Source organism: Didymella exigua, assembly GCF_010094145.1.
Source record: "Didymella exigua CBS 183.55 unplaced genomic scaffold M421scaffold_16, whole genome shotgun sequence".
NCBI classification, from domain to species: domain Eukaryota; kingdom Fungi; phylum Ascomycota; class Dothideomycetes; order Pleosporales; family Didymellaceae; genus Didymella; species Didymella exigua.
In genome coordinates this window covers 373,336-399,036 of record NW_022984790.1, presented here as the reverse complement: position 1 = coordinate 399,036, position 25,701 = coordinate 373,336, and the positions used below count along the sequence as shown (strand labels likewise).

Genomic DNA, 25,701 nt, shown 5'->3' with positions numbered 1-25,701 from the left:
GAAGGGCCGAAATGTGTAGGGTGCTCTGAATGGTGTGGTCTGGCCCATGCTGTAGTGATTTTGAGCAGCAGTAGGCACTGTGTAGTGCTTTTTGCAGTCCTCAATGGTTCAAGTCGTCTATCATCCTGTAGGTGTCATATATTTCCTCATACTAGTCACTTTGTCTCAGCTCGTTGCTTTGCTCAAGTCCTCTCAATCATCTTACCAAGGTCGGCCTCACTGGAATCAGCGACACCTGCGGTCCCATACCCAATTGCTCATTCCGCTTGGGCTTCTCTCCTGTTTATCTTAAGGGCGGTCAGAACGCCAGTCTCGAGACTCAAGCACGATGACCACCAATGTCACTTCTCTCACATTCGGGAATTCAATCAACGGTTAAAGCCTACATGCTCCAAATTTACAGTTCAGCTTGGGGACGACATGATCGCATCGTTACTTGACACCTTGAGGATATGCACTTGCGTTCTAGGAATCTAGCCAAGGAGGCTCGCTTTACCTTCGTACAGGTACAAGAGCTGTATCGCTTGTGGCAGGCTTATGGGCAGCTCACTTCACTATCACTGCCCTTTGTCCCTGCGAGTGCCTCCAGTATGTTCTTCGCAGGCCCGCGGAGGCTCGTTTTCGTCGTTGTTGCCGCGACTGCCGTTGCAAATGCCAAGAGCTCGCGCCTGCTCTCACCTACGACAACACCAAGCCGAGCAGCTCTTCGCCACATTACTCACTTCGCCTTACCGCACGCAGCTCTTATTGGCTCACGTTCTGTAAACCGTCTCCACCAGACAAATGTCGCAAGTTTCTCTCGTAAGTCTCTCGCTTTCACCAAGTCAGTCACTACAAACCTTGCTGAATCAACATTGGGACCCCATGTATAGAGGCTTTCACAGTGTTATCTCGCCCAAGGTACGGAATATCTGCAGGAACCCCTCGTCACCACTCAGTCGAACGCCACGAACTACCGACTAACACGCAGCCAGCCAGCTTCTGCAGCTATGGCACCCGCCTACGAAGGCCCTAAGGCTTTGGGCTTCTCCAAGTATGCCAGCCCCGCTATTAGGAAAGCTCAGATGACAGTGTCGTCAGCCGTCCCTGTCTCTACTTCTTCTTTCTTGGATACCACCATTGCAACAAAGGAGCAGCTTTCCGTCATGCACCCCGCCTTTGAAGCGACACCGCCAGCTGCGGAGCTTGCCGTAGAGCAGGGCGCTGCTCTGAAGAAGGAGGTCGAGCAACACACTGCTAAGTTCTCTAGAGCAGTGTCAAGCGCTGTTGAAAACACCCACCAGTTGCTCAATCTGCTCCGTGAGGCGACTCCTAGCGCGAAGGAAGTGGACCACCTTTGGCAGGAGCTGGAGCAAATTTTTGAGGCTACAAAAGAGGCTAGGACTGCTCTGCCGGAGTTCATGGAGAAGCAGCGCGACAATATGAGCCTCTACCACTCTTCCATGATGAATGAGACCATCCGCGAGACTCAGCAGGAAGTAAACCTCCAGCACAAGAAGATCAACACGCAGCATAACCTCATCCTCGAGCAGCAGGATGCCTTCCAGAACTACAAGGCGCAGGTCGCCTCCAAGTTTAAGGAGCTTGAGAACCTGCAAGAGCGCGTTTCACGTCTTACGCTCGAGAAGGGTAACTTACGCACCGAGGTATGTGCGATGCCGATGAACTAATCCCTCTAGACTAAGCCACGATAGGTCCATAGGTACAAGGAGCTATTGGAGCAAGAGTATGCCAGGAAGATCGAATATCTAAAGACCACCGGCGCCTTGCAGAAGGAGCTAGAGACGCTCGTGGCTTCGAAGAAGCAGGCGCAAGCAGCGAACGAAATTCTTCGCAACACGACCACCGACATGCTCGAGCAGTTGAAGACTACCGAGCAGCGGGTCACAGATCGCTTCACTAACGAGCTCAAGGCTAAGGCCGAGCAGCTGCAGAAGGAGACCGTCAAGACCAGGTCCCTGGACACCTTGGTCAATACCCTGAAGGACACTGGAGGCACCATCAAGAAGGAGCTCGAGAAGATTAAGAACGAGAACCGTTTGTTGAACGTCAAGTACAGCAATCAGACATCTGAGTATGCGACTGCTTTTACGGTAGGTCTTAGAAGTACCAAGTATTGTATCGTGAGGCTGACTGCGTCCACAGAAAATGAATGAGCAGAACAAGAAGATCGAAGTCCTCGCCACTGACATCGATCGCCTACAGAAGCAGAACGCTGACCTGCAAGCCAAGCTAGAGAAGGCTGCCGAGCTTGGAAATACCAACATAGAGCTCCAGAAGGCTAGCGAGGACTTGGTGAAGCGATTGGACAGCATTGCCGCAGAGCTGAAGAACTCCAAAGATGACGCAAAGGCTGCACAGAATGAAGCACAACTGCTCAAGACTAAGCTCGCTACCGAGGCCGCCATCCCGACCGCCAGCAACGACAAGGCTTCCCAGGAGAAGTATCAGGCGCTCGAGAAGAAGAACCGCAGCACGGAAGCCGCGCTGGCTGAGTGGACCGAGCTGGCGAAGGTATGTATTAGCTCACATGCCTGGCATGCAATCACTAATAACCTCCAGCGTTCGTATAAAGAGTACAAGGACATGCTACCCACGTACAGGGAGGCCGAGAAGTATAAGCAGGATGCACATGACAAGGAGATGCAGATCACCGACCTCAAGCACCAGCTTGCTGCTGCCAACATTTCCCAGTCTAACGGTGTGGGCGCCGCTGGTGGAGACAGTGCATACTGGAAGCAGAAGTACGAGAACCTCTTGACGGGCATCTAGAGGCCTGACGAAGAGAGACTGGGTGATCAGGATGAAAGATGCTCTAGCTTATGAAGAGAGAAAAGCAGGCTCTCAGCTGATAAAAGAAGGCTGGCAGCATGGAAAGCGAGCTTGACACTCAAGTACAGGTGAGGATCACTGTGTGTAAACATGGTTCTTCTACTCTGTGAACGCACTCAAGGATGTTTTCGAGGCCAAATCATACGTTGCATCTCACTAGAGTCATTCCTTCCCCGTTTGTGTCTCATTTGATACTTCTTACCAATTCCCTTAAATCCCCACCCTCAACCCACTTCTCCTCTCCACCACCGCCCACACCCAAGCCCCCTCCCGCTCCTCCGCCTCCAACACCCCAGCCTTCCCCTACTTCGCCAACTATACGTGCAGGCTGCCCACCAACCACAGATCCAGAAGCGATGACCATGTTCGTTGGGACCACCGTATGTGGCAGGATCTTGACATTCTCTTTGATAATGGCGAAGGGTTGGATGGTCACGTTTGCGCCAATGTGAACATGTGATGAGATGGAGATGGCCGATATGGTGCTGTTTGGCCCTTGAAGATGATCAGATCTGGACGCGCACCGTCGGAGAGTAGTAAGACACCTACCCACGAACACGTTATCCCCGATCTTCATGGGATAGTAGTGCACCTGCCCTCTGCTTATCCTCGCCGGCGGCTTGATCACACTGCCTGTCGAGATCACCGTGCATCGCCCGATGTTGATACTGATCGGTGTTGTTTCTTTCCCGGACTGCGAGGGCATGGGTCGCGTGGGCTTCAGGTCGCCGCGCAGTTGCACCTCGGCCATAATTACCGTGCGTCCGCCCAGTGTGATGTTGGCGGTGCCGGTTATGGCCGCGCGCCGAGAGACTTTGTTTCCTGAGTCCTGGTCTGGCGTCAGCAGGGGAAGACTTGTTTTTCGAACTACGTGTTCAAAGGTCCAAGGATTGAGATGATCAGCGAGATCTGAAATAGATCGTGAAATGAAGGAAGGTAGCGAGCGTCGGCGGAGAGGAATCCTTTCGTATAAGAAGATGTGAGAGATGTGAGAAGAGCATAAGGCCATGAGACAGATCGATATGTCTTGACATGTTCAAAATGTAATGGGAACATGCGGCTGTCACTTACCGTCTCGATGTACTCGCCCTTTGGCGCTGCCTTCCTTGCAGACGGTCGCGACATGGTAGCGCTAACATGCGTATATGATGACCTTTCTGCGTCTGTGTTCGACTGATTCTGGTATTTGTGCAATTCGATGTTGTTGAGTGCTGAAGTAACGGTGAACTGAAGGTCAAGGCGCGACCAATGAAACGCGTGAGCACGTGCCGGCCTTCGACAACTTGAATACTGTCGTATGCTCGCAAGGACGGCATTATCGATCCTTTGAATCGCACGCTATTTTGTGTCTGGGGTGTGGTAGAAGACGCACTGAGAAGCCATTGTCGCTATTGTTTTTTGCTAGTCTACAGGCGTTCTCATATTTTGGGGCCCAGACTGTCCGCAACTTGCTCGGATGCCCTGAATCAAATTCATTATAAGTTCAGATACACATGGGCTGTGACGCTTGTAATGCGATAGCAACATGTGCGGTGTGGAAGGTTGCATGATGTTGAGGGGCATCGCGGGGCAGCACCTTCCATCATCGAGCCGTACACAAAAATTCCGGGTAACTAAAACAGGCACGCCAACTCATACCTAAGCTTTCAAACACACATTAATTTACGCCTGAAGATATTCCTTTTGCAGTGTCTTGAACAAGGCAGCGACCTGCGACAACGCTCACAATGACAGAGCCGGCGCCCGTGCCTGCGATCTCTCCACCACCCAACCCGCCTACCGATCGCCCTCTTCACACACTCCCGCCGCCTTTCTCACAAGATGCGCTCACACCAATAACGCAAGGCGCCGAAGCTCTCATCTACAAAACCACGTTCCTCACACCCTCAACGCCCGCTATTGTGAAGTACCGACCGCCCAAGCCGTACAGACACCCTACCCTCGACAAGCGCCTCACGAAGTCGCGTCTGCTCGCTGAAGCTAGAAGCCTGGTGCGCGTGAAGCGTGAGGGCGTGAATGTACCTGGCGTGCTAGGCTGCGACGCGGATGCGGGGTGGCTCGTGCTGGAATACGTCAACGGGCGAACTATACGGCGCGTGCTAGACTCGTGGGCTCAGGAGGTCAAGGCAGAGGAGAATCGAGTCTTCACAGAGGGCGGAGAGACTGGGAAATTGGCGCGCGCGGAATGTAGTGGGAGTGAAGAGATCCTGGACCTCATGAGGCGGGTTGGGCAAGAGGTCGGCAAGCTGCACGAGCTGGGTGTCTGCCATGGAGACCTGACAACGAGCAATCTGATGCTGAGGGAGCCAGATGAGGATAATAGCAAGAAACCGCACCCGGCGGGGAGGACGACAACGAGTGCTATGCGTGAAGCAGCGATGAACGGCGAGGAGCCTCCGCCGCTGGAAGTACCTCAGAAAGAGCCCGCCACTGCTACGCACCAGTCGTTGGCTGGCGAGATCTACCTCATCGATTTTGGCCTGACCTCCTCGACGATCCAGGACGAGGACCGCGCTGTCGATCTATACGTGCTCGAACGCGCCTTCTCGGCCACACATCCTGCGGCCGAGCATCTGTTCCACGAGGTGCTGGAGGCGTATGGGAAGAACTACAAGGGCGCTAAGAGTGTGCTGAAGAGGTTGGAAGGTGTGAGGCTGAGGGGTCGCAAGAGGAGCATGCTGGGCTAGCAAGATTATCGAAGACTCAATACCCACCTACTCATACGACCTGTTACTTGCGAACATCACCAAGTGCTATGGTTGTCAGACAGCATTGCCCGTGAATTGCTGTCTGATCGGCTCGTCTTCACCTCCGTGCGGTCAAGATATTACTCCCTTTGCCGTCGCTTTCACTTAGTTGCCTCAGCTTACCCAAAGAACAATAGTAAGAGCAGCAGAGACAATTGTACCAGATGACAATGGCAAGATGCAACAATATCAAGCAAGGCTGCTGTAGGTATCAAGCTCGATATAAGTTATCGCAATCCGCATTCTAATTCTTCCGTCTCACTACACCTTCTGACTTCCATCCTCAAAACACCGATTCTGACTTTCCAAATTATTCATATACGCCATGGCCGAAGTCTCCGAGCCCATCACCATCCTCGACGCTGTGTCGTCCCTGGGAACATATCCGATAGCGTCCACATCAGCTACAAAGTCCTTGGAACCACCATCACTTCCTATAACGAGCCTCGATAACGTCCGCGATGGCATCGACGATCATCACCCTCTAAAAATATCGGCACCGACAACGACATTTTCAATGACCATGGAGCCAATCGCCATCACGCAAACACAAGACGTGCACAGCACCCGCGCAAGGGCTGTGTACAGGCTCAAGTCTTCATCAGTTGGGTTATCGGTGCAAGCGCCTGCGATGGCAATAATCGGCGGGACGAAGGGCAGCATTCGTGGACCGCAGTGTACTGTCATGTGAGGTGGAGGCAGAAGAGCGCTGGTCGCTCAGACAGGACCACTCCGAAAGGCGGGCTTTGTGGTAAGCCATTTTTTCCAGACCGAGAGATGGATGAGTGATGTGCACCAGATCATTGAAGACCGTGGGAAATATGTATCTTGAAGAACTGTCATACCCCAGAGCTTATTGTCCTGCACTGCAAAAAGCCATTCACTGTTCACTCCGCCCTGTCACTCATAAGCTTCTCAAGTCTGTTCAGTCACAACGCCGTACCCTTCACCACTCAGCCTCTCTAATACCCTGCAATGATAATCTACTCGTCCTCAATTCACCCATCCACCTGCAACGACCATAGTACATATGTCTAACACAACAAAGCGAACGAACGAACGACTCTCGCGTCTCCTGTCCGTGACCGGAATCGGTAAAGGTTCGGCATGGGCCGCCCCAGCGTCTGCTTTGAGGACAGCAAAGCTGTTGTCACGTGAATCGGCACGTGGTGCGCAGAATGTCGAGAAGATGGATCCTGGGGCGCGGAGCTTTGTGCCTGGTTGGGGTACTTACGGGCCATGATTTTGGTATGGATTGGCGTTGAATTACCAAGATGTCTTGACCAGGGCGGTGTCAAGTAGAACAGCCTTAGATTTCCTGGAAATGTGTGAAAGATTCGATATTTGTTCGACTCAGTAAAGCACGTGAATAATTCGTAAGGAGACGGTTCGTCGAAATCGAAAATTTGTGGCCGCACAAATGTTTCCTCCTGCACAGCAAACGCTAGGGCATGCGAAAGAAGCCCAGGAGTATAGAGCGTGCACACATGTGCTATGCGCTAATGGACCCTTTCACAGTGAAAGATGGCCCCTGCGCTGACCATGCCAATGAAGAGACTCTTTACTAATCGAACCAGATTTAGTTCTTCTCACCCACCCAGCCCACTACCACTGACAATCTCACACCACGATTTCAACGAAACTATCCACGCACTCTCCACGCGCTCAAGATGGCTGATCTTACTGGACCTCGACCTGCGTATGCACTCCAGGATCCCAAGAAGCTTGCAAACGTCGAGAAGGTCAAAGCGGATCTTCAACAAGCTCTGAGTAAGGTAGTTCCCGCTCCTCCAGCCAAGTACAAGGAGGCCACAGTTCTGATGCTTCACTTCACCAAGGACGATTTGGGCGTCATCTCGCTCGAGAACGACCTGGCACGAGTCTTCCAGGATTAATTCGGTTTCACATTCAGAAAAAGATTCCTGCAGGCGACTGCAGGTCCTAGCCCTGCCCATTTTCTCACCAAGGAATTGCAAGCGATACAGGCGAACGGTTGGCTTGAGAAGGTCTGTCTCTTTATAGTCGTGTTGTCCGGTCAGGGAAAACTGGTCTGTGAGGGGAGAGGAAGCCGCAAGCACGATGTCCTTTACTTTGGGTAAAGGAAAGCTGACAATAAATGTTGAACTCAATTATTTGACTTGACCAGTGGTGCAGCGGATTCAAATGGTCGCCTTTCTTCAAGACGTCGAAGCAGACCTTTTACAGATTGTGGATTGCTGCTATGCAGCCGAGACTGCTCTACCTTGGATGGAGATGTTGTGCGAAACCTCTGGCACCGATCTTGCGACGGGCGACGTGAAGACATGCTTCACAAAAGCACTCACAGATTCACTCATCAAGTTCGATTCGATGTACCAAAAGACCCTTACCATCTCACAACTTTAGAAGTTCATAATGGATAGACGTAAGGACCCTAAGCTGAAATACACGCCGTTCTACGACCCCTGCCCTGGCAACAAGCCTTCTATAACGCTCACTCCAAAGAAGGCAAACCAGACGGATCTTCAGAGCACCATCGTTATCAAACCACCCACCTCCTCTCCTCGAGTCGTCCTGACGGTTCACACCGACTCCACTCTTACGGCGGCGGATACTAAGGAGTTCAAGACATGGCTCACGACACAAGTTCCAAAGTCTGTGACAAAGCTGGAAATTGGGCTTGATGCTTGGTACAATGCAGAATCAACCATTCTAGATATCAATTTGCTATTCGAAGTGTGGCAACAGATTTCGGACGAAGCATGGCAATTCTCCAAGTTCGTCCACTCAAGGAATCTGCTGATGCACCTCAATCTAGCGGTGTCCTGGCATTGTGCCCTGCCCTTAGCGAAAACATTCAGCCAAGCTCTTCCTGGAAGCATGACTGAATGGGTTGTAGTTAGATAGCATGATGAAATAAGAGCTAGAATCAGACGTCAGATAGTCTTATGATCCTAAACTTTAATTTGCACAGACACGTATGTCTAGTAGACTGCAGACCATTACAAGATACTAGCGCGCATAGGGAATCAATACCAAGACCCAGCTTTTAACATGTTCAACCTTAATCCTCTAAGCCGAAGGGGCAGCCATAGCCATCACTTCCACAATACGTTGATCAAGAACAGGCATGTTATCAGTGACGGAAGTGCATGGTACTTCACCATCACTTATTACTTTTACCAACACGAGGAGATATTAGGCCCGGGTATATCAGTGTCAAGACGGCTAAGGTTGAAAACTTCAGCGTCAACTGTCTGCGCGGGCAAACCTGATCTGTCTTCAAGGAGGTTCAAATCTCGAGCACATCTACACTGTACAGTCTCCCGGAAGACCTCTCCTTGCCCCGTGCGTGGGTTCATGATAAATACTTAACAGATATGTCAGCGCTATTGGATTTCGGGTTCGTCAGGAATTTTGCTGTTGTTTCAATATAAAACGGCCGAACAATGCAATTTACTCGCGATGTTGAGGATGAGTTGCGTCTTTCCAACATGACAGCATGTCTTGCTCGATGCTGATCAAAGCCTTTCGTAATACACAGATCTGGCTGGACAAGTGACAGAACACTTCTGTCAACGGTGCCTTGTCACCTGTTTGTGCATCGACTCGGAGTCACCATCTCGCTCAACTGCCTTGATTGATACTACACGCTATATCTCGACTTCACAAGCCTACCATCGTCTCACCTTCCCATCGCTGACCACTACACGGACACTCCGTCCTGTCTGCCTCGCGCGGCGGCGCCGTCCGCGGCACCGTCCGCAAAGTCACGTCACCCTTGACCCCAGGCCTTATAACCGGCGCTATATTTCCTAAGATCGGGATGTGCCGGCGTCACCGCTGGACCATCATTTCCGTTCCCTGAACATGTTCCACATGCACGCAGTTCCAGTACCTAACCCAACATATGCGCGACATCTGCGCAACAGCCCATAGCAATATACAGCACCTTCTCGGCTCGGGTATACTTGCCACATAGAGTCGGGTCGCGGGAGCACCCCCGGGGCGGTGATGTTCCTGGAAAGTCGAGGCTGGACTGCCAGATTTCCCGGATGGCGATGTTGCGTCACAATCACCTTTTATCCAGCCGATGCTGATGTTCAGTCCTGCTTGTGCTGGTGCGTGACGCGGGAGGCGAAGTACAAATGCACATGGGCGTTGATGCTTCTGCACAACAGCGCACGCACTTGGCTCTTGTCTGATAGGTGAAGTGGATCTCGCTTCCTCTTCGGACCGTTTTCCAGCCCAACACCAGTGCTCGCAGCCTTGCGAACGCGCGCAAGATTTTCTCACGAAATTACCATTTCCGGACACGAGTTTGGCGAGCGTGGCTGGCAGAGACGCGAAGCCAGCACAAGCCGGCCCAAGCATTGACGGCGGATGTGTCCAAGAAGAAGCCAAGTAGCGACGAGTGAACTTCGCGTTTCGCAAGCCCCGATGCATTCTGCTCTAGGCTACACGAAAACTACTCTTGAGACCTGCTCTCAGCGAAGACATTGTAAAAATGTGGATTTCATTGCGGAACATACGCGTAACGCTGATTTCTCTCTCGTACACTCCCGTTCCACCTGCCTCAAGACCCCCCCCCCCCCCCCCCCCCCCCCCCCCCCCCCCCCTGTCGCCCTCCCTTGGCCCGCTACTCCCCTGTCCCGGCTCCGCGCCTGCAGCATGGCGCGGCGCGAACATGGGCACGACCCACACGTCTGCAGCGTAGCCATGTTCAGGGCCACCTCCCCTTTCCGAGGCGAATGCGCAGCCGTCACGGACCGCTTGTAGTGCGTCTCCCGAAAACCCTGAAACCTGGTTGAGTTGCACAGCATCGGCACGAGGCGTGAGTGCGTCATTGGAATCGCAGTGTCGGCGTGGTGGCTGGCTGTATGTCACTCGGAGGATTGGTGGTGTGGGATGTCGTGGGTGCTGAGGTTTCAGGACATGCTGTACTCTGCGTGATATCTCTGACTAGCGGGTGGTCGCTGCGCATGTTAAATGGCGCTTGCTGTTGATGGAGGATGGACTTGGCTGCGCTATACGCGCAATCGCAGGCCAAATTGGAAGAAACGAATGTATAGAATCGAGTAGCTAAACCATCGACTGTGGACTGCGTCTGGCTTCGACAAGCGTCAGCTCAAAGTCTTTTTTCGTGTATATGCCCTGGTTATCCCACGAGTCCGTCATCGAGTCGTCATTGTTTGTGCCGTTCGCATCGGAGAACGCTCTGGCGGTGTGGCCGTTATTGTTCATGTAGGCCGGGGGCATCTTGCTGCGGCGCTCCGTGCCGAGGGTCTGGGAAGGGAGTTTTTTAGAGGTCAGCGACGTGTGAATGTCGCGGAGGAGTGGACGCAGGACGGGGATGCATTGGACAATGATGGTGCCGACGATCTCGGACGAGTACCAGATGTTCGAGTGAGCGTTGCGCCAGAAGTACCATTCGTCCTTGGGGTTGCCGCCTTGTTTCCAGCCGGTGCGGATGGCGGCGATAATGGCGACGATCATTCCCAGACTCATGGTAAGGCAGAGACCGACCTTTTCGACTTTACGCATATCCAGCTTCCAGGTGATGAGCCAGGGGAAAGTGGCCATAACAAAGTCCATGATGATGTTGTACACTGGCAATGTTAGTCATGATCATATTTGACGGCTGAGTCTTCATACCATTCCCGCCCTCCTTGAACCTCTCGCGAAAGGTCCAGTCCAGATGGAAGTTGAGTCGGTACCAAACGTCGTAGCTCGGCTTGTCGATGATTCTCGCCCACTGGAAGAAGACCTTCGTGATCATGTAGGCGTTCATAGTAACGATACAGAACCAGAGAATCCATTGGGGCCAGCCTTTGGTGAGTTTCAACAGCGTGACAGCAAACGCTGTTTTGCTTAGGGCCTGCCCCATGAGGGTTCCGCAAGACGTGATGTTGATGAGGATTTGCATCCGGTCATCCCACTTGTCAACGACGTAGCCTGTCGCATATTCGATTGTAATCAGACTGTTGTTGATGGAGAGGATGATCTTGGGCAGTGTTAGTCGTCACTGTACAGCTCGGTGCCGGCGACACATACCCAGGTTACTAGCAATATCCAGTCATCCCACCACAGACCGTGTCGCCTCGTGACCTTGATCCATACGCGCAGCGCAAGAAAAAATGTAGCACCAGCATATAGAGACCACAGGCCAATATTCAGAGGTACCTCGGGGTTCACGTAGCCATGTGTGTTTTCCTCGTCGTGATTCCGTGGTGAGAGCATGTTTACATGTTGGTCCAGGGCGCCGAACATTCGAAACAAAAAAGCCGACAGTAATAGAATGAAAGGTTAAGAACGAGAGGCGGTAGTCGGCAGCACAAGCGATAATATCAAAAAGACACAAAAGAGGGGAAGGGAAGGAATTCTCCCACGTACATGGCCATCCGAGGATCAGTGGCTTTTCAGATTCGAGGCATTGCCATCAATCAGCGGAGATGGTGGCTTCTAGACCAGGATGTCGAAATTAGGACCGCTGAAAAGGAATTGGTGGAACAACCGTTCCTTGCCTGTCGGGCCTTGTCACCAAATTGTCGTCAGCGGCCAAGATCCTGGGGAAATTCATGGCGTGCTAACCAGATGGAGGCCCGGTTTGTGGAACGCTCAGGGAATACGCCGGCGCGGGATGGGACTGCTAATTTATCGCAGCAGCGTTAGGCCTAGAGCGGGCTTGTCCGTAGTGGTGAATCGCCAACACCGCCATCAGCTGCGCTACAGCTTGCTACAGCTGTCAAATGGTCATGCATCCTCCGTCGGAGGAACGTTTAAAGTTCCATGATCTGCGCGGTTCAGCCAGCCCTAAGACACGTGCGTCGCGGTCACAAGAGCCTTGCGTCAATATAGGCCCATACAGTGCGTTCCAAACATTGGCGGAAAGAGTCTGGTAGATGAATTGAGGCGTTGTCCTGCACATCGAGCGCCGCAAGGTGAGGCCGAGCCGCTCGTTCCCATCTATCGAGACATGTCCCGCATGATGCCGAGTCTAGTAGCGCGGGTGCCGAACAAGCACGACCGCTGCACACACCTCGATCGCTGCCTCATACAATGCCTCATTTTCAGGCTGCGTAAGTGATTGGGTGGGGGCGTTATGGATAGTGTTGAGCAGCGAAAGGCACGCTCATCGCTAGGGGTTTCAAGTCCAGGTAGCCGCGCCCGCCGGGGCCCACCGACACGACACTCAAAGTCGGGACCGTCGCCTATCCCAGAACAAGGCAAGCGCACGCGGAGCCCATCATGAGTCCCAGCTTTCACTTGCGCCACGTCCAAAACCACGCTATTTCGTGCCTGTCAAATTCATGCCTCCATCCCAGCATTTGACATCATTCATGCCGCGCTGGTGGAAATTGTGTTTATTCTAGAACACACGTTCCACGGTTTGTTTGGGAGATACCGACGCTGGTTCCCCTTAAAGGCCCGCGACACGTCCGTGACAAGGAGCGAAACCGCACTGCCCGTGGCCCGAGGCGGGATCCTCAGAGTTGCTGGATAGGGCTCACTGAACGAGGCGGAGCATCAGCTCTTTGGGAATTCGCAATCCGTCGTGATTTTCTTCTTGATCGGTTCGGGGCTTTTTCCGTCTTGTAATGCCCAGCGCCTTGGAACAGATCTTCGCGGAGTAACTTGAGACGAACGTAAGGTTGTAAACACGACGTGAAACTAGAGAAGGTTTTGGAGGTGTTGATCGCCATCTGCGCCCAAGACATTGAAAGTGGTTGACACCAAGCATGGCACTGATTGTGAGGGTAGTAGATGATGATGTCTTCATTTATTGGTGTGGTCTTCGTGAGAGCCATGTCAATGCTACAGTGTCTATCTAATCAACTGCATGTCGCTGGTGTATCTTCAAATCGTACCTCATTGTTCCATGTCCGCAGATTGCGCCGTGGTATGCAAATGCAGATCGCTTTGTAACGCCTTCCCAAAATCCAATAGCGCAAATCGGCAAGCTGCCGTCAAGTCATTTCTTCATACCTCAGGAGCCTCAGGTGTCTGCACGAGACTCTGACTCGTCGCATCAGGGCTTGTGACCTCTAAGCTCGTTTGTGTGGTGTTCGACTGAGACTTCGTCGTCTCAGGAGAGAGCTGTGTCTCAGCCTCGTTTGGAAAAGACTCGAAAACGTTGGTGTTCTCGTCGTTGTTGACGACCTCCTCAATCATCGAGGCAAAGTCCACAGTGATACCGCCAACAGTCATCTTGAGCATGGCGGGGGTCTTCGTGCCGTCCGTCGAGTCTGAGTCACCCATTGCGTCATTGTCAACGTCGAGCATGATAGTGTCACTGCTGAACATATTCGGGTCGTTCCACATTCCAACGGACGATGTGTTGGGATCCTCGTACAGGTCGAAACCAAGTCCGAACATGCCACCCCTGGCAGGCGAACTTGATGCAGGCATGTCACTAGACAAGAAGTCGTCGTTGAAGAGGTCTGAGAACTGCGCGCCTCCAGGGCGACCGGGAGTGTCGAAAACAGGGAAAGCAGAGAGGTCGATGCCTTGAGAAGGGGAAGAGTTTGCGGCATCGGACAGCATCTGGTTGAGCTGCCTGGTGAATGGGGTCTCCGGAGCAGCTGTTGCCGGACGCATAGTCCGGGGTGTGAAGATGCATCGGGAAGGTGTCAATAGCTCATTACCACCATCAGCTCTCCGTCTTGGTGTCAATAGCAGACGACGACGGGAGCCTGGCGTAGGTGTTTTAAGGAGGTCTTGGAAGAGATCGTCTCTCTTGGGTGTAGATTTTTTCGGAGTGGTTTTTGCAGGTCCCGTGGTCTCGAACAGATATGCTATATCATCGAGTACGTCATCCTGCGCAGGTGGTGGGCAGTTTTCTTTGTCGATGTCTCCATCATCTATACTCATTGGCGCCGTCTGGTCACCCTGGGCAGATGTGGCCTGCAAAGGAGCCGGAGCGGCCTCCTCCTGCGCAAGTATGGCAGGGTCGATAGGCACAGTAGGAGCCCTATTGTAGACCGGCGCATCCATCGTGGCGGGAATGCAGTCGTCTATGTCGAGACCGCTGGACACACATCGTCTGCATGGTCGCTGACGATCGCACGACTTTTTGAGCTTCTTGCACCGCTCACATCGGGCGCCTTCGGGTCCTCTCTCTTTCTCGTTGACTGCTTCATTGGTCGGTGAGTTCGCTTCGCTCAACTCAAGTGACTTGGCTGCACCGTTCTTACGTGGAGACGGAAAGAGAAGTCGACGAGTAGGTCTAGGAGTCAGGTCATGGTCGACGTCCACAGACGAATCCTTAGTCCTTCGGAAGCCCGCTGGACTGGACTGAATAGCCCGCTGCAGCGCGGCTTCCGCCTCGACATTGGTATGCACCTCATCCCGGTTCTGAATGTGGTCGTTCGCGGCAATGCTTGAGGCGCGTGGCGCAGTCGATGGCGGCGGCATGTCTTTCTCAACTTGACTCTCTGGGCCCACAGCATCGGAAGGTGGCACAACGGCATCTGATGCAATGTCCCCACCCTGACACATCGACTTGCTGCGCGTGCTGGGCTGACGCTTCCGGTTCTTGGCAGCCTTCGCGCCCTTCGACGATTTGTCCCACATGTGTTGCGGACGCGATTTGGCGTTCTTGACCAACCATAGGCCGCATGGATTGCACAGGTTCATTGGCTCATAAAATTTGGCTGCCTTCTCTTCGGGCGTGATCTTGTTCCTGTAGATGCGGTACATTGGCTTGCCACCATGTTCCGGATCAGTCTCAATGACCTCGTAAGCCACGATGCCGGTAGGGGAGATCACGATCCCCTCCGGTGTACCATATTCAATCCGGGTGTATGGCCGTCTCCAAGTCGGGGTCTCGATCTCTCCGCAATTGTGGCAGTGATCGGGCATATCGCCAGTCGCAACCGCTTTCTCGAGCTTGTCCTTGATGTACTTCTTCCGCTTCGCATGTGATCCGCTTCGCGGCGCCTCCAATTCACCGCCTTCAGATGGTGTAGGAGCGTCTGACATTGGCTCTCCAGCGCCAGACCAGGTTTGAGATCTGGGCATGCCCCTCGGCTTCGATGCCTTTGAACGCTTTGCTGGGGCGTTCGGTGTAGCTTCGCGACTGTAGACCTGCACTCCGGCATCGCTCTCGGGAGAGCCCTGAGACATGATGGAATCGGGCGAGCCAGGCTTCGCAGGCGCTTGTGCTTGCTCGACGGGAGGGAATGGGAAAGAATCTGTGAAAGGCTGACGCGCGCGTTCTTGCAGCGTCTGCGAACGTGGCAGACCCGGTGCATATGCTTTTGAAGCAACTGATCGGGCAGGGTTCGTTTGGGCGGTCTCGGACTCAATGCTCTGGGCAACCTTCTTGTAGGGCTCCCGTGTAAAACTCCTAGAAGGCGGGACGTAGCTTTGAGGCAAAAGATCAGAGGGTCCCGGAGTTACCTCTTGCCAAGGCTTGTGCGAATTGTCATAAGGAGTGATCTCCATCCTAGCAAGCTGGTTGCGGCGCTTCGTCGTACCATTCGGTTTTGCCCCCGACGTGCTCCTCGTTGGTGGATCGCTTCCATCTGGTACTGTACTGCCTTGTTCAACGTTATCATCTTCCCTGGTCATGGGCACATCACTGACAAAGCCCGAGTCCGTCAATTGTGGGAATGTTGGCAGCGGCGGACTCGAGGGCGTCGGCGAGTTGTGTCGAGATAATATGGGTGGCGAGGACGGTATGTCTCTGGGCGTGCCATCAGGGCTTCCGTCCCTCTCATCATCGCATGAATCCGCAGCGGCAGTCGAGAATGCGCCTGTGTCGTAGGGTGATATGTATGGACGTCCTGCATCCATAGAGCTATGACGCAAGACACTTGGTGCTGGTAGCCGTCGTGGCTCTCTGGTGCCGAAGGCTCGGTTGCCTGGCCGTGGCGTTGGCGCGCGAGGGTGCATCTCGGCGTCAGCAAGGTTCGAAGCTGCACTGGCCGCAATCGGTCGGTGAAGCCAGACGGATGACGCAGTGGCGGCAGTCTTGTGAAGAGAGTCATTGCGAGCTGTCAAAGGTGTGTTGCGTGGCCTTGTTGCCTGGGTAATGCGCGCGCGCTTTCTGGGTGGCCCATCATCTTGGATCTCGATGATGTATTGTGGGTCAGGCTGGCACTGCCGCGTGTGTGTCGACGCGTCGCTTCGAACAGATGCTCGCGATGAGGGACGGGGCTCTGGGTTGTACGGTATATGGCGGAAGGAGGCAATGCTGTTTGCAGGACTGGAGGCTCGAGAGTGCTGAGACATGAACGAGTTGGTCGACTGCTTGTAGAACGAGTCGTTCTGGAGGGGCTCCTGCGATGGGCTGTGGCGCGTGAGCATCTGGTGGAATGGCTCGTAGCCACCAGTCGACAATCGGTGTGAGTCATTTGCGGGGTTGTTCGGCCTCGGTTGGGCCAGCTGACCGAGGGTGGGATTCTCCTTCAGGAAGTCTGACCATGCATTGTAGTCGAAGCCTTCAGGCATGATCTGACTTAGGCTGTGATAGCGCTCCATGTTCTCCACATACTCCTTCTGCAAGTATCTGGGCACGGGCACAAGCTTGAGCTTCACCTCCAGTGTTTCCTTGATACCATTCGAGAAGAGACCGAGGATGTTCTTGCACACGCGACCAGTGACCATCGACTGCGAGTCTTCAGCAGGGGCGTTGGGAGTAGGCGAGGCCGAGGCGAGGATCCATGACAGCATGCCTTGGCCGACCAGAGGCGTTTCGTATTCGGAAAAGTCGTAGGCGTATACGGTGTAGTCGTGGCCGAGCTTGGCGGTAAGTTCGGGGCTGCAGCAGTGAGTACGGCTCCATGCAGGTCCAGCACCTTGTCTAGGGAGCATACCTAGCAGCGGCAATGGCTTGGATGCATGTCTTGAGCTCAATGACGCCGATCTGGGTGTCTTCGTCAAGGGACACCACAGGAATGCTGAGGGCGTTGGGCAGACGAGCCAGGCAGTTGGACTTGTTCTGGTCGTCGAAGGTGTAGAGGACCTTGACTGTGGGTTTGCTTTGATTAGACTGGCGCAACTAGCGGAGCTGGACATGCTTGCCTCGCATCGGACGACGCGGTATGTCGCCCGTGCTGTCGTCGTCGTTGGCAGACGGCGATGCCGACGTCTGCTGCATGGCACCATTCACCACGGCCATGGTGGATGGAGTCGACATGGCTGCCTGCGAGTTGGCCGGGTGCAGGCTGGCCGGGTTGTGGAGCAGACAGAGGGCCGCGGACGCGTTATGAAGGGGTCGAGTAGAAATCGAGATCGCGGGATCCGCACTAGCTTTAGAGAACGCGAGGTTGGGTGGACATTGCTCGAGCACGCGACGTGAACCGCGCAGCGCGAGGAAAGCTCCAAAAGATCAGATGAAAATATCAAAGAAAGCTCCGGGCAGGTGCTCATATACACTTTGGAGGCAGGTCGAAGCTCCAGCAGGCAGCGCTGTGCGTGGAAACAGAGATTGAGGGCGTGAGCGTGTCGCGATGACGCTGTGGTGGTCTCTCAAAGCGAAGAAGCCCAGGCGCGCTTCCGCCCCACGCGTTGATTGGTTCGCGTGGCTGATCTGAGCCCCATTTTTATCTTGGCATCCGAGCGAGCGGACTTCAACTTCTTGCCGGACGCCTACAATCGCCGAAACGACTCCATCCAAGCGTGTTGCCGTGACATTCGCCCCTTCTACAGCTGGTCAGTCCCTCTTGTTCCGTCTGCGCGTCACGTGTGCTCAGCTCCAGGTCTGCGCGACACCTCTGCGACCGGCCACTGCTGTTCTCCACCAGCAGAAGCTGCTCACAGCATCAGCTGCTCACAGCACCAGCTAACACACCACAAGACTCGGTCGTCGCACACACATCACCACCCCCCGTCAGACCTCGCACATTGCCAATATGGTTGACGCAAAGGTTCAGTGCGTCAGCGCTCCCTACACCCCATCTGCACGCGCTGACAAATCCCAGGGAGCTTCTCGCGAAGCCGCGCTCAGAGTTGACGTACGTCTCGAACACGCTCCCGACATGTCGCAGACACTGACAAGTCTGCAGCGAGTATGAAGTCGCCCAGGTCGAGGAGCACGAGCTCACCACCGGACCCCTCTCCATCTTGCAGACCGCCGTCCGGTCGCGCACACAAGTCCTGATCTCCTGCCGAAACAATCGCAAGATCCTCGCCCGCGTCAAGGCCTTTGACCGTCACTGCAACATGGTTCTCGAGAACGCCAAGGAAATGTGGACAGAGACCCCGCGGTTAGCGAACGGCGCTCCGGGCAGGAAGGTCAACAAGGACCGCTTTATTTCGAAGCTGTACGTCACAGTGCCAACATCCATCTACTGACTGCTGACGTTTGCAGCTTCCTCCGTGGCGATTCAGTCATTCTTGTTCTGTTGTCTTAAGCGCGCTGGGAGCATGGCGGTGGCAGGTCTAGGCACGACATGCATCACCATCTTGGAGTTTGGGATGAATTAAAAGTTACATATCCATCGCACCGCCTGCGAGCACCACCGAACGAATCAATCAAGCGATACCCTCCAACTTCACTTCTTCAAACCCTCACTCAGGCCCAGCAGTAGTTCAGCAAGACCATGGGCACCGGGATCTGGAACCTCCTGGAATCCTTGACCTCCGACGTACACGGTTCTGCCTAAGCTCGCCTTCATACCCTTTGTCCCTTGTGCTCCCTTCTGTGCGGCTGCGGCCGCCTCGTCGATACTACCCGTCTTCGACAATGTCTGGACGAAGGGGTCCAAGGCATCAATCAAGGTCCGATCGCCGGGCTGAGCTGGCGTGTACTTGCCGAGCGCCTTGAGCGATGAGTCAAGGGCCTTGGCCCAGATCTCAGGCGTAACTGGTCCTGGAGAGGAAGGTGCATTTTGACGCAGTCCGTGGGCAAGCGCGTTCAGGAAGATGGCGTAGATGGCCCCACTTGTTCCGTCCATTGAGACCTCGACAACCTGGATGATATTGTTGAGGAGAATTAAGACGTCGTCTGTGCTCTTCGACGTTTCCAGCATCTTGAGAATTGCTGCACATGTCAGTCTAGGCAACAAAACACGTGATGGCTGGTAACCTACACTCTGCGCCACGCTTCAGGCCAATGCCGCAATCCCCGTCGCCGACTATTGTGTCATACTTCGTGACGTCTGGCTCGACTGAGATGATTCGCTCTAACGCCGTCTTCAGTGCTGATTTAGCTTGTGTTGGGTCAGCTGACCACTGATTAGCATCACGCCCATCGACCGATTTACCCGCAACATACCTCTGAGAGTGCTGGGCTGGATGTCCTCAGCATCTGTCTGCTTCTCCTCTTGCGCCGCCTGCCCTCGCATCTGCCAGGTGCCGCTGCTGATGGCTGCCGACCAGCCACTTGCCTCGGCCGGGGCGTCCAGCAGCTCCAACAGGGAGGGACCGCCGCTGAGCTGCAGGCCTGCCACCTTCAACAGACTGATGCTGAAGCCGAGGCCGTTCAGACTCGTCATGAATGTCCCTGACAATATCCGGACAGGTTTGATCTTGTAGCTACCCTCCAGCTGCTCGACAACCTCGTTCGTAATGCCTGCTAATTCCAGCGGGCTGACACCGCCGAGGTTGTTGACCAGAAGTACTACCTCGTCCTTTTCGCTGATGCTCGAGAAGCTGCGATCCTGGTCTACGGTATTCAGGCAGTGCTCCAACATCGTCTTCACCAAGCCAGGCAGGTCAGTCAACTTGCGCTCAGACCCAGGCTCGTTGTGAATACCCATTCCAATCTCGACCTCGCCCTCCTTCAACTCATCGTCCTCCGGCTCTCTGCGTCCAGGGACATGCACGTGGCTCAACGAGCTGCCAATCGAGACAGTGTTGTCAGCAACAATCTGCGCAACTCTCGTGACATCCTCAAGGCTCGCCCTGCACAGTATTAGCACCCCTCCCTCCCGCCAGAAAAGCAACACTCACCCACGCGCCGCCAGAGCACCAGCAACTTTCTGCACAAGCACCGTCCCCGCAATCCCTCTTCTTCCCACCTTGCCGCCCCTTTCCCGCCCAACCCCCGCATCGTCCCCCACAACTACCATATCAACCTCGATCCCCGCCGCGCGCGCTTTCTCAACCGCCATGCCAAAGTTCAACACATCGCCCGTGTAGTTCATCACCACGACCAACACACCCTTCTCTTTGCTGACCCGGTGCAGAATGCACCGACGCACCTGCTCGGCGCTGGGCGAGGCGAAGATGGTGCCTGCCACGGCGCCGCTGAGAAGCCCGGGCCCCACGAAGGAGGAGAAGGAGGGTTCGTGGCCGGAGCCGCCGCCGGAGACGATGCTGACCTGCGCCTTGGCATTTGCGGTGTAGATGATCTTGTTTTCGATGTCGCAGCGGACGGCGGGGTTGGTGCGGGGAATGGAGAGCAGCGCGGTGCGGACGAGGTGCGTGGGGTCATGGATGAAGTGTTTTGCTGGTGGTGTCAGCTGTGGGTCGTTCTTCGGTGCGTGGGGAGCTTGTGCCGCGTACACGACATGTCGTTGCTGATGGCTGTTGTTGTCCCTGAGTCTGTGGGTCGTGGTCTGGGCGTGTTCACGATGCTGTCGATTGCATACAGTCGAGCTGGATTGTGAGGTTAGGAATCACACGTCTTTCAATTGATCTACATACATCATCGGCCCCTCCATCGCATGACCTAGACTCCTCCCGCGCTGTCGTGCGCACATGCGGAGTAAGTCCGGTTGTGCCTGAGCCGTCAGGAGCTGGGGTGGGGTTGTGTTGAGGGGTAGCTTGGAGCTCTCCCCGCGTCACCGGAATGCCCGAATGGGGAAGTGGTATGGCAGCCCCTTTGGGTAAGAATGTTCAGGCTCGGTGTCTTTAAAATGCCGTGTATTCATGTTTTTCTCCCAAGCGCGCTGGTGTTGAGTGATTCTCCACCGTGACTTTTGTGTGTGGGGGAAAATGAAGTTTTAGGTCGCTTCTGCCATATTCATGGAGGCTACGGCTGCCTTTCGCGGACGGTTTCGGTACATCAAGATGCTGCCGTGTATTGCTATCGGCAGGTAGTAAGCAGATTTGAGGCAGCCAGAGCTGCGTGGATGCAGAATGCGATTAGGAAACAAAAATAATGCACAAGGGGCGCTGTAGATATACTAACGCGGGCACAACCTAAGCTAGGGAACACCGCGGGTTTGATCCAAGGCCTAGTGTTGAGTGAGGTGAATCCGAGGACTTTCACGAGCGTACCGCGGACGGCACCACTCTACGAGGAAGAAGATGGATGCTCGGTGTCATGCTCAGCGATGGATTTGAGGTGGTAGTGTGCTCGCGATGTCGAGCTATCACTCGAGGCTTTCGAGTAGGGTAGTGACATTGAAATTAACAGTGACAGACTATCGAAGAACAAAGCCGGAAGACGTATCTCTTTCCGCAACCAGTAGAAGGGGTCGGCTGTATGCCACAAATTCTTTAACATCTGCGAAGCATACATTGAACGTCTGTAAATTTCTCACAATCTGATGCTTTTCGGCGGCCACCCTGACTCGAGAATTGAAATGATCGGTCTGCTACTTGGGAGCCTTGATGTTCTTGGTTCTTTCGTCTCTTCTTCATTCCTGTTTTCTCTGGAAGTACCCCATGCTCAAGGTAACGATACACAGACTTACGATGCTGTCATAGAGACATGAACATAAAAGTGAGCTTGGTCTGTATCTCACTTCAAATTAGTGTACAAATTTGTTGTGGTGGGGAGAATTAATACTCCGCGTATAGGGCTGCGCTGGATAAGCTCCAGTAAAATTCCAGGTATCGCGGATAAGATGAGTACACCGCTAATCCTAATGGTCATATGCCTTTCAAGTCGAGCTTTAGAGACTACTAGGTATGTGGGGTATGGAACCATAGTCTTATCGAAATCTTCGTGTACTTCAGGGTATTGGAAATCTACTTAGAGTGTCTCCTGCAGAGGCGATGTCATCGACTGAGAGATAATCTCCAGTGTCACAGTGAAGTCTCAACATCACGGGATTTACTTTGTTGCTATCGTCCTCTCTCTGTTGTAGCTCCAGCCAAAAGGAAACCAACACCATGTCGGTACGTGCAGAAACGAAGCGTTGAGACAAAATATTAGACACGCACCTGGGATGTCAGAAGTACAGTTCTAAAGTCTTATCCCATTGTCCTGGGTAGGAATCTCTGTAAATCCAGAAGTTGTCGCCATTTACAACTGATCATTAGATTGCACCCTAGTTCTCTATGAATATTGGCACTCTTAGGTGTATCGTCGTCTCGCTTGTCTTCGGCCAAGTACCACGCCGCGAGTGAAGCATGCAGGCAGAGAGCCATTCGCAACAAAGTTCTTCACAGTCTCGGTGTAAGACTTATCAAACTGTGGTACGGTAAGACCACTGTCGATCACCAGATGCCGTCTGACCCTAACCGTCGATATATGCCAGGTGTTACATGGTGTACTGCCGAACGCATCGTAAATGAGAAGATGAAGTTCGATACTGGTACGCGTTACACTGACACTGTTCGAAGATACTTAAGCTGTGACTTTGGTTGCCAAACCACAAGCCTGGAAGGGAAAAAAATTCTAGCAAGCAGTCTATGAGGGCGTCGTCATATCGATAGAGAATACCCTAGTCCAACATAGTGGGCAGTGATCGTGACCAGTCGCAAGAGCATTTCCAAGAGGTTCGTCGCATTCTAGTCACAATATGTACATGCCTATGCAAATACGATCAGAGTTCAGTGATCTTAACTCGTATTGGAGGTAACAAGCTCGTGAGTCTTCCAAAACTTCAACTCATCACCCACCGCGGCATCTCCACAAGTAACCGATGAGCATAGGTCACCGATGTACCCTTACACTAGTCAATCGCAGGATCTCTCGCTCTCTACCAATCTGGAGCATGTCAAAGATACTGGAATGGGATTTGGAGAGTTCGATAGTCCACCATCGAGCGATGATGGTATAAGAGTTCATTCAGACTCTTCTAACAGCGACACAGACTCAGACGACACAATTTTGCAAATCCATATCGATGGGGAGATGACAAGCGCGTACAGCGAGAGCAGAAGAAGCTCTACTCTGACTTTGTCCAATTTTGCAGGCAACGAGAACTTGGTGATACAAATATTTGCTTCAATGGATCTACGCCCCGAAGAGCTAGACGATCCAGATGAACACATCGCCCCTGAAGTAATGACCGAGGACGAACAAGTCAAGGCCGCCTCATCAGAAGTTACTCCAGCCCCAGTGGTAGTGTTGGCGAACGACACGCGAATCAAGACGACAGAAACTTTTGTACTTGAAGCCGAAATGCCAAGTCTGTTAGGCGACCTAAACATCACGCACGTATTAGACGAGACGCCAAGTGCACCAGCAAAAGATACCGCGTATGCGGACTCAAGGATTGCGGAGGATGTGGTGGCAGGTTCAGTCTTACCGTATGCCTCTTCAGAGCATGTCGGACAAAGCGAGCCTGAGCTACAATTCATCGAGGTACTTGCCACGAACGGCAATATCGGGATCGCAACCGGCGACACCTTCCACGGTACTGGAGCCCGACGAGATATCAGAATTGCCCAGTAATTACGCGACTATTCTTCCTGAGAGAAATTCAAGGAGAAGGCAATTAGTATCAGCGCTAAAAAGCAGACGGGATAGTTTGACAATATCCGGAGCAACTCAGGAGGACCCAGAATGCTCGCAGGATGTACCAAGAGATCGACATTCTAAGGTTCCGCAAGGCTGAACTCCCAGCAATAAGAACCCATTAATCTTGCTGAGGTTTGCCATTGGACGAGCAAATGCCACTGAAGAAACCCAGACCGCGAAAGAGAGAGGAAGGTTCTTTCCAACCACATGAGGCTGCGGAAGTGATAACGTTTGAGCAAACGCCTGTAATTAAGCCCAGATCACGGAGGAAGGGAGGACTTGATTCTCAACTGAAGGAACAACTGAGTCTCGCAGGGACACCAGAGGATGATCACTCGCCCCGGACTGAACCTAAGCCACAGAAGAGAAAGAAGAATTCGTCTCTTCATGTGATCTTTTCGGAAGATCCTTCATCGAGTACGACCCTTTCTATGAAAAATGACCAACTTCCGAGACTTGAAATAAGTCCAAACGATTACATCCGGGATCCCTGGGACTCTGCGTCAATAGCGACGTCCGTCATGTCTAACAAAACTAAGAGGACGTTGAATGTGTTTAGTCTGAACCGATAGTGGGGGCCGCAATTACAATTTCATGGAGGTTTTCTACTCCCAAGGCAAGGCAGAGGCAGTGCGTACTTTACTGCAGGAAGGGTGCAATCCTGGCAAAGCAGGTCCAAAGGCGCATTGACGTTCAGGACCAATTACCTTCGCAGTCCAAGGAGCAAGTAAAAAGCACAACAAATGCGTCAAAGCACTCATAGGGGCAGGAGTAGACGTAAACTTTGTCAACAAAAGGAGCGGAAAGACACCTTTGCACCTGGTCATCGAGAACCCCCGGTTCAAGGGCTACAAACACCTTGTCTGCAACCCCAACAAATCCGACATTCGAGGCAACTGCCCTATTATGGAGATATTCTATGGAACCGATAGCGATCCTTTGGATGATCATCGTAAGAAGGCTTTGGCTCTCTTGTTGCGCAATGAGTCTACAGATGTCGAAGTGACTCAACCAGGTGTACTCAACACACCTCTTCATCTGGCAGTGCGTCGAAAAGATCCGTTCGCTGTTGCAATGCTTCTATTCAAGTATGCTAGCGTCAATGCCAAAAATGCGGCTGGCAGCACGCCTTTGCTTGTTGCAGCCAATCAGCTTCACAATCCTACGATAAAAGACCAGAAGCACTTGATGAGCATCCTCCTGCATGCCGAAATCATCCTCATTAATGAAAAGGCCGGCACGAAGGAGCAGACTGCCCTGCACTATGCTGTGAACGCAGGAGTGTCTTGGGCTGTGGACATGTTGTTGGGACATGGTGCTGATCCCACCTGCAGAGGCAGCGAGGACCGCGATGCTTTGACATTGGTCCACATTCGCGCAGACAATGACAATTGGAGTAGTTACTGAAGATCATGACAGCATCTTGTCACGGCTGTGTCAGGCATCTGTGAAAGAGGAGAGGGACGCGGATGTTGCGCCTCCGAAAAGTCCTAAGAAGAAGTCTGCACGCAAGGACAAGCCGGCTTTGGCCAGCGCTGAATCATAGCGGTAAAGCGT

At 53.3% G+C, this 25,701-nt stretch overlaps 10 protein-coding genes across 10 annotated transcripts; 5 read left to right on the top strand and 5 right to left on the bottom strand.

Moving 5' to 3' along the window:
* The first annotated feature begins 6 nt into the window (after positions 1-6).
* M421DRAFT_172384 (uncharacterized protein) lies at positions 7-372 on the top strand. The gene has a single exon (XM_033587793.1). It carries the CDS (start codon positions 104-106, stop codon positions 290-292), a length of 189 nt encoding a protein of 62 aa, XP_033447917.1. The 5' UTR covers positions 7-103; the 3' UTR covers positions 293-372.
* Positions 373-1,087: 715 nt separating this feature from the next.
* On the top strand, positions 1,088-3,065 carry M421DRAFT_421507 (uncharacterized protein). Its single transcript, XM_033592856.1, has 4 exons — positions 1,088-1,646; positions 1,695-2,093; positions 2,146-2,514; positions 2,563-3,065. Exons 1-4 carry the CDS (start codon positions 1,146-1,148, stop codon positions 2,770-2,772), a joined length of 1,479 nt encoding a protein of 492 aa, XP_033447916.1. The 5' UTR covers positions 1,088-1,145; the 3' UTR covers positions 2,773-3,065.
* M421DRAFT_421505 (trimeric LpxA-like protein) lies at positions 2,873-4,354 on the bottom strand. Its single transcript, XM_033592855.1, has 2 exons — positions 3,904-4,354; positions 2,873-3,661 (listed from the first exon to the last, which is right to left on the bottom strand). Exons 1-2 carry the CDS (start codon positions 3,955-3,957, stop codon positions 3,017-3,019), a joined length of 699 nt encoding a protein of 232 aa, XP_033447915.1. The 5' UTR covers positions 3,958-4,354; the 3' UTR covers positions 2,873-3,016.
* Positions 4,355-4,429: 75 nt separating this feature from the next.
* On the top strand, positions 4,430-5,834 carry M421DRAFT_421504 (kinase-like protein). The gene has a single exon (XM_033592854.1). It carries the CDS (start codon positions 4,560-4,562, stop codon positions 5,517-5,519), a length of 960 nt encoding a protein of 319 aa, XP_033447914.1. The 5' UTR covers positions 4,430-4,559; the 3' UTR covers positions 5,520-5,834.
* Positions 5,835-9,267: 3,433 nt separating this feature from the next.
* Positions 9,268-10,147, bottom strand: M421DRAFT_421501 (uncharacterized protein). Its single transcript, XM_033592853.1, has one exon. The coding sequence runs from the start codon at positions 9,930-9,932 to the stop codon at positions 9,396-9,398; it is 537 nt and encodes a 178-aa protein (XP_033447913.1). The 5' UTR covers positions 9,933-10,147; the 3' UTR covers positions 9,268-9,395.
* Positions 10,148-10,640: 493 nt separating this feature from the next.
* M421DRAFT_64860 (uncharacterized protein) lies at positions 10,641-11,798 on the bottom strand (the record flags this gene model as incomplete). The annotated part of the gene is made up of 3 exons (XM_033596200.1): positions 10,641-11,167; positions 11,214-11,562; positions 11,613-11,798. 3 exons carry the CDS (start codon positions 11,796-11,798, stop codon positions 10,641-10,643), a joined length of 1,062 nt encoding a protein of 353 aa, XP_033447912.1.
* A 1,524-nt stretch (positions 11,799-13,322) lies between these two features.
* M421DRAFT_421498 (uncharacterized protein) lies at positions 13,323-17,910 on the bottom strand. The gene is made up of 3 exons (XM_033592852.1): positions 17,586-17,910; positions 17,378-17,531; positions 13,323-17,322 (listed from the first exon to the last, which is right to left on the bottom strand). The coding sequence occupies exons 1-3, from the start codon at positions 17,680-17,682 to the stop codon at positions 13,539-13,541; spliced, it is 4,035 nt and encodes a 1,344-aa protein (XP_033447911.1). The 5' UTR covers positions 17,683-17,910; the 3' UTR covers positions 13,323-13,538.
* A 505-nt stretch (positions 17,911-18,415) lies between these two features.
* Positions 18,416-18,916, top strand: M421DRAFT_101603 (small nuclear ribonucleo protein Sm D2; the record flags this gene model as incomplete). The annotated part of the gene is made up of 4 exons (XM_033586661.1): positions 18,416-18,435; positions 18,485-18,517; positions 18,569-18,826; positions 18,874-18,916. The coding sequence occupies 4 exons, from the start codon at positions 18,416-18,418 to the stop codon at positions 18,914-18,916; spliced, it is 354 nt and encodes a 117-aa protein (XP_033447910.1).
* A 141-nt stretch (positions 18,917-19,057) lies between these two features.
* M421DRAFT_5930 (dihydroxyacetone kinase) lies at positions 19,058-21,018 on the bottom strand (the record flags this gene model as incomplete). The annotated part of the gene is made up of 5 exons (XM_033595674.1): positions 19,058-19,545; positions 19,595-19,729; positions 19,780-20,408; positions 20,457-20,955; positions 21,012-21,018. The coding sequence occupies 5 exons, from the start codon at positions 21,016-21,018 to the stop codon at positions 19,058-19,060; spliced, it is 1,758 nt and encodes a 585-aa protein (XP_033447909.1).
* A 2,322-nt stretch (positions 21,019-23,340) lies between these two features.
* Positions 23,341-25,551, top strand: M421DRAFT_5929 (ankyrin; the record flags this gene model as incomplete). The annotated part of the gene is made up of 2 exons (XM_033595672.1): positions 23,341-24,040; positions 24,914-25,551. 2 exons carry the CDS (start codon positions 23,341-23,343, stop codon positions 25,549-25,551), a joined length of 1,338 nt encoding a protein of 445 aa, XP_033447908.1.
* Between the last annotated feature and the right edge of the window lie 150 nt (positions 25,552-25,701).